Raw genomic sequence first — 10,999 nt, 5'->3', positions numbered from 1 at the left:
CCTGTTCCATAGAGTGAGTGGAGTTTGTGTGATTTCCCCCTGTTCTACAGACTGAGTGAGTGAGAGTGAGTGTGGGGACTGAGTGGAGTTTGTGTTCTCTCGCTCTGTTCTGCCGTGGTCTCCGGTCACCTCCCATAGCTAATCACACAGCCACAGTGGAACTGCGACTCTGCTCGCCGTGCCAAACCTGAGCCAAACCTGAGCCCACCGTGCCAAACTTGAGCCAAACCTGAGCCCACCGTGCCAAACCGGAGCTTACCGTGCCAAACTTGAGCCAAACTTGTGCCCACCATGCCAAATCTGAGCCCACCGTGCAAAACTTGAGCCAAACCTGATCTCACCGTGCCAAACCTGATCTCACCGTGCCAAACCTGATCTCACCGTTCCAAAACCTGATCTTACCGTGCCAAATCTGAGCCCACCGTGCCAAACTTGAGCCAAACCTGATCTCACCGTGCCAAACCTGATCTCACCGTGCCAAATCTGAGCCCAACGTGCCAAGCCCGAACTCACCGTGCCAAGCTTGGACAGGAGAGACTCCAAATTTTACATTCGCCACGGCCGTGATCGAACCCACGAACCTCCTGTATACCAGGCGAGAGAGATAACATCTCTTGGGGCCAAGTATACAGCAGGCGTCCGTCAGGGTCCGGCATCGAACCCACGAAACCTCCTGTAGACCAGGCGCGGTAGTTAATATCTCTCCACCGTCGACATAAAGAGACAGAGAGAGAGACGTAAACATCTCCCAGCTAAGGTGGCTAGGAGATGTAAAGTACTTGGCTTGGTCTACAGGAGGTCGCGGGTTTCGATCCCGACGCTGACGACGCCTGTTGTATATTGGGAGTCTGGATGTCTCTCTCTCTCTCCCCGTGGTCGCGTGGATTTTTCCCCGTGGATCTCCGGGGTCCCCCCCCCCCCCGCCCCATCCACATTCTGAATCGATATCACGCGTTTTAGAGGGTCGTCTTCATGAACGTCCACGTGATGAGGATGACGATGAGCCACTTCGTTGAGCAGTTATCGTTTGCGCGAGCCGAGGTCGCTTCTGAACGAGAACTATACATCAGCTCAGTAAGTGGGGCCTTCGCCCGGTAAGATTACGAAAATATATAGTTTTTTAAACCAAACGTGGACACCTCAACTCATCTATCTCCATCTCATCTCCCGGACTCCCCTTCCACATCTCCCCGCCACCGCCTCTTCCCCCATTCCTCTCCCTGTCGGTTCACCTTGGGGTGCCCCAGGCATGAATCTCCACGGCCGGTAGCCTCCTCTTCCACCTTTTCCTCCGATGTCGTTTGCCAAAGCCCAAGCGCACACTCTGGAATGGAGTTTCTGTGACCTCCCTCCTGTTCTACAGAGCGAGAGTGAATGGATTTTGTATGATCTCCCCCTGTTCTACAGTGAGAGAGTGGAGTTTGTATGATCACCCACCGGTCTACAGAGTGAGTGGAGTTTGATCTCCCCCTGTTCTACAGAGTGAGTGGAGTTTATATGATCTCCCCCTGTTCTCCAGAGTAAGTGTGAGTGGCGTTTGTATGATTTCCCCCCTGTTCTACAGAGTGAGTGGGGTTTTTTTGATCTCCCTCTGTTCTACATTAAGGGGAGTTTGTATGATCTACCCCTGTTCTACAGAGCGAGTAGAGTTTGTATGATCTTCCCCTGTACTACAGAGTGAGTGTAGTTTGTATGATCTCCCCCTGTTCTACAGTGAGAGAGTGGAGTTTGTATGATCACCCACCGGTCTACAGAGTGAGTGGAATTTGTATGATCTCCCCCTGTTCTACAAAGTGAGAGTGAGTGGAGTTTGATCTCCCCCTGTTCTACAGAGTGAGTGGAGTTTGTATGATCACCCCCTGTTCTACAGAGTCAGTGGAATTTGCATGATCTCCCCCTGTTCTACAGAGTGATTGGGGTTTTTTTGATCTCCCACTGTTCTACATTAAGTGGAGTTTGTATGATCTACCCCTGTTCTACAGAGTGAGTGAGTGGAGTTTGTATGATCTCCCCCTGTACTACAGAGTGAGTAGAGTTTGTATGATCTCCCCCTGTACTACAGAGTGAGTGGAGTTTGCATGAACTCTCCTTGTTCTACAGAGTGAGTGAGTGGAGTTTGTGTGATCTCCCCCTGTTCTACAGAGTGAGTGAGTGGAGTTTGTATGATCTCTCCCTGTTCTACGGAGTGAGTGAGTGGAGTTTGTGTGATCTCCCCCTGTTCTACAGAGTGGAGTGAGTGGAGTTTGTATGATCTCCCCCTGTTCTACAGAGCGAGTGAGTGGAGTTTGTATGATCTCCCCCTGTTCTACAGAGCGAGTGAGTGGAGTTTGTATGATCTCCCCCTGTATACTACAGAGAGAGTGGAGTTTGTATGATCTCCCCCTGTTCTACAGAGTGAGTGAGTGGAGTTTGTATGATCTCCCCCTGTTCTACAGAGTGAGTGAGTGGAGTTTGTATGATCTCCCCCCTGTACTACAGAGCGAGTGAGTGGAGTTTGTATGATCTCCCCCTGTACTACAGAGTGAGTGAGTGGAGTTTGTATGATCTCCCCCTGTTCTACAGAGTGAGTGAGTGGAGTTTGTATGATCTCCCCCTGTACTACAGAGTGAGTGGAGTTTGTGTGATCCCCCCCTGTTCTACAGAGTGAGAGAGTGGAGTTTGTATGATCTCCCCCTGTTCTACAGAGTGAGTGGAGTTTGTATGATCTCCCCCTGTTCTACAGAGTGAGTGAGTGGAGTTTGTATGATCTCCCCCTGGTCTACAGATTTGAGTTTGTATGCCCGACGTAACCGCCACCTCTGACAGAAAAAAAATAAATTCGGGCAGCGCCTCTCCCCCCCCACCCCCCCGGAAACTTGAAGGGACGTTCCGTTCCGGACGCAAGTCCGTGCCACTCCGTGCACGCATGCACGCACATGTGCATCCATGATACTGTGCTCGCCGTCGTATCATCGCCATTGTGTATGGTTTCGCTTATCCGCGCCCACCTGGGTCGAAGGCCGTCTGTGCTGTTCCACTCCCCCCACCGCAAGCCTCCCCTCCCCGCCGACCCTGCCGGCTTCAGCGACACATCCACGGGGACTCCCGCGGGCCAACAAGCCAAATCCGGTTGTGGGATCGGGCAGTTATTGGTCACGGCTGACAATAGCCACCACAACCGCCGCCGCTGCCACCAATCGTCATCTCAGCTGCTACCTCCTCTTCCGCCACCACCACCACCACCTCCTGCCGTCGTCATCGCGTTCGTTAAAGAATGGATCCCGGCGAGCGATGCTGCCTCTGCCGCGAGACTCGACGCGTGGCGTGCCGGCTCGTGTCCCCCCACGGAGACCACAGGCCGAGAATGGGCGGCCGCGGGACTGCCACGATGGCGGCCACCCACTGCCAAAAATGGCGGCCGCCGCCGACTGTTGCCAAGATGGCGGCCACCGCCGACTGTTGCCAAGATGGCGGCCGCCACCGACTGTTGCCAAGATGGCGGCCGCCGCCGACTGTTGCCAAGATGGCGGCCGCCGCCGACTTTCGCCAAGATGGCGGCCGCCGCCGACTTTCGCCAAGATGGCGGCCGCCGCCGACTTTCGCCAAGATGGCGGCCGCCGCCGACTTTCGCCAAGATGGCGGCCGCCGCCGACCCTCGCCAAGATGGCGGCCGCTGCTGACACCGCCAAGATGGCGGCCGCCGCTGACTATTGCCAAGATGGCGGCCGCCGCCGACGCTCGCCAAGATGGCGGCCACCGCCGACCCTCGCCAAGATGGCGGCCGCCGACTGTTGCCAAAATGGCGGCCACTGCAACAAGATGGCGGCTGCCGACTGCTGCCAAAATGGCGGCCACTGCAACAAGATGGCGGCCGCCGACTGCTGCCAAAATGGCGGCCACTGCAACAAGATGGCGGCCGCCGACTGCCAAAAATGGCGGCCGCGGACTGCTCAGATGGCCGTCAACGACTGGCAAGATGGCGACCGCCGACTGCCAAATATGGTGACAGGAACGTGGCCGGGAATGTGATTTTATTCATTTAATAATTTTAAATTAATTTTAACTCCCCCCCACCCCCCGACCCCGTCGGTCGTGAATTTTGCACCCAAGGCTGAGCCTCGCACCTTGGTCCAAATTGCTTGCATGTGTGCATGCGTGTGTGTGTACATATATATAAATAAAATATAATATAATAAATCGAGTTAAGGCTTGGCGGTGGCCAGGTCTCTGGTTTGATCACAGGCCTGGCCACGCCTGGTTCACGGGAAACAGCCAGTAGGCTCCCACTAGTTTAGTTTTCGTTGGACTTTCGTTTTGTTAATTAATTTTATTTATTTTTTTAACTTGCCGATCGATGATACTACCTTTGCACACATTTCACGATCTCTCTCTCTCTGTGTTGGACAGGAGGGGAGAGTTATTGTTGGAAGGACGTTCGGTTGTGGATTGTTTGTCTTCCCGCGGGGCTGAAAAAAAGGCACCGTCGATTTGCCTCGGAAAGTGGGGGGTTACTCCCTTCCTTTGCCTGTGTGTGTCTTTGTGTGTGTTTATCTCTGTGCATCTCTGGGTGTGTCTCTATGTGTGTGTGTTACTGTGTATCTATGTATGTGTCACTGTGTCTATGTGTGCTAATGTGTGTTTGTGTCTCTGTGTGTCTGTGTGGGTAGTCTGTGTTTATTTCTGTGTGTTTGTCTGTGTCTGTGTTTATCTCTGTGTCTCTGGGTGTGTGTATCTCTCTGTGTGTCTGTATGGCTCTGTGTGTGTGTCGTGTCTTTCTCCTGTGCGTCTAATGTGGCTGTCTGTGTATCCCGGTGTCTCTATGTCCGTTTGCCTCGCTGACTATGTCTCAGTATTTCTCGCCCCATGTCCATGAGTCTCAGCTGCTCCTTGTCTGTCTGTCTGCATGTCCATGTGTCTCAGCGTATTTATGTCTCTGTCTCGCTGTCTCCGTTGTCTGCGTCTCAGTGTCTCTGTGTGTCTCTGGACTGGAGGTGTCTCTGTGTGTCTCTGTGTGTCTCTGGACTGGAGGTGTCTCTGTGTGTCTCAGGTGTGGAGGTGTCTCTGTGTGTCTCTGTGTGCCTCTGGACTGGAGGTGGCTCTGTGTGTCTCTGTGTGTCTCTGGCCTGGAGGTGTCTCTGTGTGTCTCTGTGTCTCTGTGTGTCTCTGGTCTGGAGGTGTCTCTGTGTGTCTCTGGACTGGAGGTGTCTCTGTGTGTCTCTGTGTGTCTCTGGACTGGAGGTGTCTCTGTGTGTCTCTGTGTGTCTCTGTGTGTCTCTGGACTGGAGGTGTCTCTGTGTGTCTCTGTGTGTCTCTGTGTGTCTCTGGACTGGAGGTGTCTCTGTGTGTCTCAGGTGTGGAGGTGTCTCTGGGTGTCTCTGTGTGTATCTGGTGTGGAGGTGTCTCTGTGTGCCTCTGTGTGTCTCTGGACTGGAGGTGTCTCTGTGTGTCTCTGGCCTGGAGGTGTCTCTGTGTGTCTCTGTGTCTCTGTGTGTCTCTGGTCTGGAGGTGTCTCTGTGTGTCTCTGGACTGGAGGTGTCTCTGTGTGTCTCTGTGTGTCTCTGTGTGTCTCTGGACTGGAGGTGTCTCTGTGTGCCTCTGTGTGTCTCTGGACTGGAGGTGTCTCTGTGTGTCTCTGTGTGTCTCTGGCCTGGAGGTGTCTCTTTGTGTCTCTGGACTGGAGGTGTCTCTGTGTGTCTCTGGGCTGGAGGTGTCTTTGTGTGTTTCTGGCCTGGAGGTGTCTCTGTGTGTCTCTGGACTGGGGATGTCTCTGTGTGTCTCTGGACTGGAGATGTCTCTGTGTGTCTCTGGACTGGAGATGTCTCTGTGTGTCTCTGTGTGTCTCTGGTGTGGAGGTGTCTCTGTGTGTCTCTGGACTGGAGGTGTCTCTGTGTGTCTCTGGACTGGAGATGTCTCTGTGTGTCTCTGGACTGGAGATGTCTCTGTGTGTCTCTGTGTGTCTCTGGTGTGGAGGTGTCTCTGTGTGTCTCTGGACTGGAGATGTCTCTGTGTGTCTCTGGTGTGGAGGTGTCTCTGTGTGTCTCTGGACTGGAGGTGTCTCTGTGTGTCTCTGGACTGGAGGTGTTTCTGTGTGTCTCTGGCCTGGAGGTGTCTCTGTGTGTCTCTGTGTGTCTCTGGTGTGGAGGTGTCTCTGTGTGTCTCTGGACTGGAGGTGTCTCTGTGTGTCTCTGGACTGGAGGTGTTTCTGTGTGTCTCTGGCCTGGAGGTGTCTCTGTATATCTCTGTGTTTCTGGTGTGGAGGTGTCTCTGTGTGTCTCTGTGTGTCTCTGGACTGGAGGTGTCTCTGTGTATCTCTGGTCTGGAGGTGTCTCTGTGTGTCTCTGTGTCTCTGGTCTGGAGGTGTATCTGTGTGTCTCTGGACTGGAGGTGTCTCTGTGTGTCTCTGGTCTGGAGGTGTCTCTGTGTGTCTCTGTGTCTCTGGTCTGGAGGTGTCTCTGTGTGTCTCTGTGTCTCTGTTCTGGAGGTGTATCTGTGTGTCTCTGTGTGTCTCTGTGTCTCTGGTCTGGAGGTGTCTCTGTGTGTCTCTGGCCTGGAGGTGTCTCTGTGTGTCTCTGGCCTGGAGGTGTCTCTGTGTGTCTCTGGCCTGGAGGTGTCTCTGTGTGTCTCTGTGTGGAGCTTCGTCTATCTCTCCTCTGTTGGTATTTTATCGACGCATGCCCATGCATGTCACTGTACTATTAAATACAAAGTCTCGGTAATTAACGATAATTAATAATGATGATCATGATTGATGATAATAAAAAAACACTTTTGCCGTAACGATTTGGGGAGAATCTTCCCCAGGACACCGCTAGCGACATTCAAAACGACGACCGCGTCTCGAGATGACAGAACAACAACAACAACAACATAAATCACAACAATCACAACAACATAAACCACAACAATCACAACATAACCACAACAACAACAAACACAACAACAACATAAACCACAACAATCACAACAACAACATGAACCACAACAATCACAACATAAACCACAACAACAACAAACACAACAACATAAACCACAACAATCACAACAACAACAAGATAAACCACAACAATAACAACAACATAAACCACAACAATCACAACAACATAAACCACAACAATCACAACATAAACCACAACAATCACAACAACATAAACCACAACAATCACAACATAAACCACAACAACAACAAACCACAACAATCACAACAAAAACCACCAACAACAAACACAACAACCACAACATAAACCACAACAACATAAACCACAACAACAACCACAACAACAAACCACAACAAAAACCACAACAACAAACACAACAACATAAACCACAACAATCACAACAAACCACAACAACATAAATAACAACAATCACAACAACAACATAAACCACAACACTCACAACAACCACAACAACATAAACCACAACAACAAACCACAACAACATAAACAACAACATAAACCACAACAATCACAACAACCACACCAACATAAACAACAACAACCACAACAACATAAACCACAACAATCACAACATAAACCACAACAACAACAAACACAACAACATAAACCACAACAACATAAACCACAACAGCCACAACAACCACAACAACAACAAACACAACATAAACCACAACAATCACAACATAAATCACAACAAGAACATAAACCACAACAGCCACAACATAAACCACAACAATCACAACATAAACCACAACAATCACAACATAAACCACAACAATCACAACAACCACAGCAACAACATAAACCACAACAATCACAACATAAACCACAACAACATAAACCACAACAGCATAAACCACAACAGCATAAACCACAACAATCACAAGATAAACCACAACAACAACATAAACCACAACAGCCACAACATAAACCACAACAACAACAACCACAACAAACCTGGGTCGGATTTCTCTGCTTCCGCTTCTCTTTTAGCAACCACAACAACCACAACAACAGCCATAACAACAGCCACAACAACAACAACAGCAGGCACCACAACAGCCACAGCCACAACCATCACAACAACAACCACAACAACAACAGCAGGCACCACAACAGCCACAACCATCACAACAACCACAACAGCCACAACCACCACAACAACTACCACCACAACAATCACAACAACCACCATAACAACCACAATATCCAGAACCACAACAGCCACACCCACCACAACAACTACCACCACACCAGCCACAACCACCACAAATACAGCCACAACAATCACAACAACCACCACAACCACAACAGCCACAACCACCATAACCACCACAACAACTACCACCCCAACAACCACAACATGAACCACAACAGCCACAACATAAACCACAACAACAACCACAACAGCAGCAACAACCAGAACTACAACCACAACAGCTACAACCACCACAACAACTACCACCACAACAATCACAACCAGAACTACAACCACCACAACAATCACAACCATAACTACAACCACCACAACTACCACCACGACAATCACAACCAGAACTACAACCACCACAACACCGCTGTTTAATTTTGGGCGTTTAGCATTTTTCAATTAACAGAAACCTTAAACATTTGAAGCCACAACAACAACAACTTAACAACAACTTAACAACAACAACATCGTCATCGTCGTCGTCGATTCCCGATCCTTGTTCTGCTTCCAGAAATGAAGTTACTCGGTTTGCAGCAGTGGGGTGGGTGGTGGAGTGGTGTGGGTGGAGTGGGGTGGGTTGTGTGGGTGGTGGAGTGGTGTGGGTGGGTTGTAGTGGTGTGGGTGGTGGAGTGTGGGTGGAGTGGTGTGGGTGGAGTGGGTGGTGTGGTGTGGGTGGGTTGTAGTGGTGTGGGTGGTGTGGGTGGAGTGGTGTGGGTGGTGTGGGTGGATTGTAGTGGTGTGGGTGGTGGCGTGGTGTGGTGTGCGCTGGTGGGGTGGTGTGGGTTGAAGTGGTGTGGGTGGAGTGGTGTGGGTGGAGTCGTGTGGGTGGAGTGGTGTGGTTGGTGTGGGCTGGTGGAGTGGTGTGGGTGGAGTGGTGTGGGTGGAGTGATGTGGGTGGAGAGGTGTGGTTGGTGTGGGCTGGTGGAGTGATGTGGGTGGAGTGGTGTGGGTGGAGTGGTGTGGGTGGTGTGGGCTGGTGGAGTGATGTGGGTGGAGTGGGTGGAGTGGTGTGGGTGGAGTGGTGTGGTTGGTGTGGGCTGGTGGAGTGGTGTGGGTGGGGTGATGTGGGTGGAGTGGTGTGGGTGGAGTGGTGTGGGTGGAGTGATGTGGGTGGAGTGGTGTGGTTGGTGTGGGCTGGTGGAGTGATGTGGATGGAGTGGTGTGGGTGGAGTGATGTGGGTGGAGTGGTGTGGGTGGAGTGGTGTGGTTGGTGTGGGCTGGTGGAGTGGTGTGGGTGGTGTGGGTGGAGTGGTGGTGGTGGTGGCTGCGTCGCTCTTTTTCACAAGCGACACTGGATATCACAAATGATAGCTCAACCAAGTGGCAGTAGCAGCAGCCTCTGTGTGAGTCTCTGTGTGAGTCTGTGGGTCTCTGTGTGAGTCTCTGTGTGAGTCTGTGGGTCTCTGTGTGAGTCTCTGTGTGAATCTGTGGGTCTCTGTGTGAGTCTTTGGGTCTCTGTGGGTCTGTGACTCTGTGTGTACGTCTGTAGGTGTCTGTGTGAGTCTGTGGGTCTCTGTGGGTCCCTCTGTGTCTGTGGGTCTCTGTGTGAGTCTGTGGGTCTCTGTGAGTCTGTGGGTCTCTGTGTGAGTCTGTGGGTCTCTGTATGAGTCTGTGGGTCTCTGTGTATCTGTGTGAGGCTGTGGGTCTCTGTGTGAGACTGTGGGTCTCTGTGTGAGTCTGTGGGTCTCTGTGTGAGTCTGGGGGTCTCTGTGTGAGTCTGTGTGTCTCTCTGTGTGAGTCTGTGGGTCTCTGTGTGAGTCTGTGGGTCTCTGTGTCTGTCTGTGTGTCTCTCTGTGTGAGTCTGTGGGTCTCTGTGTGAGTTTGTGGGTCTCTGTGTGAGTGTGTGAGTCTCTGTGCGAGTCTGTGGGTCTCTGTGTGAGTCTGTGGGTCTCTGTGTGAGTCTGTGGGTCTCTGTGTGAGTCTGTGGGTCTCTGTGTGAGTCTATGGGTCTCTGTGTGAGTCTGTGTGTCTCTGTGTGTGAGTCTGTGGGTCTCTGCGTGAGTCTGTGGGTCTCTGTGTGAGTCTGTGGGTCTCTGTGTGAGTCTGTGTCTCTGTGTGTGAGGCTGTGGGTCTCTATGTGAGTCTGTGGGTCTCTGCGTGAGTCTGTGGGTCTCTGTGTGAGTCTGTGGGTCTCTCTGTGTGAGTCTGTGTGTCTCTGTGTGAGTCTGTGGGTCTCTGTGTGAGTCTGTGGGTCTCTGTGTGAGTATGTGGGTCTCTGTGTGAGTCTGTGGGTCTCTGTGGGTCTCTGTGTGAGTCTGTGGGTCTCTGTGTAAGTCTGTGGGTCTCTGTGTGTGAGTCTGTGGGTCTCTGTGTGAGTCTGTGGGTCTCTGTGTGAGTCTTATGTCTCTCTGTGTGAGTCTTATGTCTCTCTGTGTGAGTCTGTGGGCCTCTGTGTGAGTCTGTGGGTCTCTGTTAGAGTCTGTGGGTCTCTGTGGGTCTCTCTGTGTCTGTGGGTCTCTGTGTGAGTCTGTGGGTCTCTGTGAGTCTGTGGGTCTCTGTGTGAGTCTGTGGGTCTCTGTGAGTCTGTGGGTCTCTGTGTGAGTCTGTGGGTCTCTATGAGTCTGTGGGTCTCTGTGTGAGTCTGTGGGTCTCTGTGTGAGTCTGTGGGTCTCTGTTTGAGTCTGTGGGTCTCTGTGTGAGTCTGTGGGTCTCTGGGTGAGTCTGTGGGTCTCTGGGTGAGTCTGTGGGTCTCTGTGTGAGTCTGTGGGTCTCTGTGTGAGTCTGTGTGTCTCTCTGTGTGAGTTTGTGGGTCTCTGTGTGAGGCTGTGGGTCTCTGTGTCTGTCTGTGTGTCTCTCTGTGTGAGTCTGCGGGTCTCTGTGTGAGTCTGTAGGTCTCTGTGTGAGTCTGTAGGTC

At 51.7% G+C, this 10,999-nt stretch overlaps 1 protein-coding gene across 4 annotated transcripts; it reads left to right on the top strand.

Moving 5' to 3' along the window:
• The first annotated feature begins 4,842 nt into the window (after window positions 1-4,842).
• On the top strand, window positions 4,843-6,756 carry LOC142906568 (uncharacterized). Of its 4 annotated transcripts, none has more exons than XM_076054699.1 (2): window positions 4,843-5,017; window positions 5,181-6,756. In XM_076054699.1, the coding sequence occupies exons 1-2, from the start codon at window positions 4,843-4,845 to the stop codon at window positions 6,707-6,709; spliced, it is 1,704 nt and encodes a 567-aa protein (XP_075910814.1). In that variant the 3' UTR covers window positions 6,710-6,756. The 4 variants fall into 4 exon arrangements, with proteins under 4 accessions (XP_075910814.1, XP_075910812.1, XP_075910815.1 ...); XM_076054697.1 differs by having other exon boundaries at window positions 4,843-5,311; window positions 5,376-6,756; XM_076054700.1 differs by having other exon boundaries at window positions 4,843-5,521; window positions 5,832-6,756.
• Window positions 6,757-10,999: the final 4,243 nt, after the last annotated feature.

This window comes from Petromyzon marinus, chromosome 67 (assembly GCF_048934315.1).
Source record: "Petromyzon marinus isolate PM22_M1 ecotype Great Lakes invasive population chromosome 67, UKy_Petmar_22M1.pri1.0, whole genome shotgun sequence".
NCBI classification, from domain to species: domain Eukaryota; kingdom Metazoa; phylum Chordata; class Hyperoartia; order Petromyzontiformes; family Petromyzontidae; genus Petromyzon; species Petromyzon marinus.
This window is presented reverse-complemented; position numbering and strand designations above follow the sequence as displayed.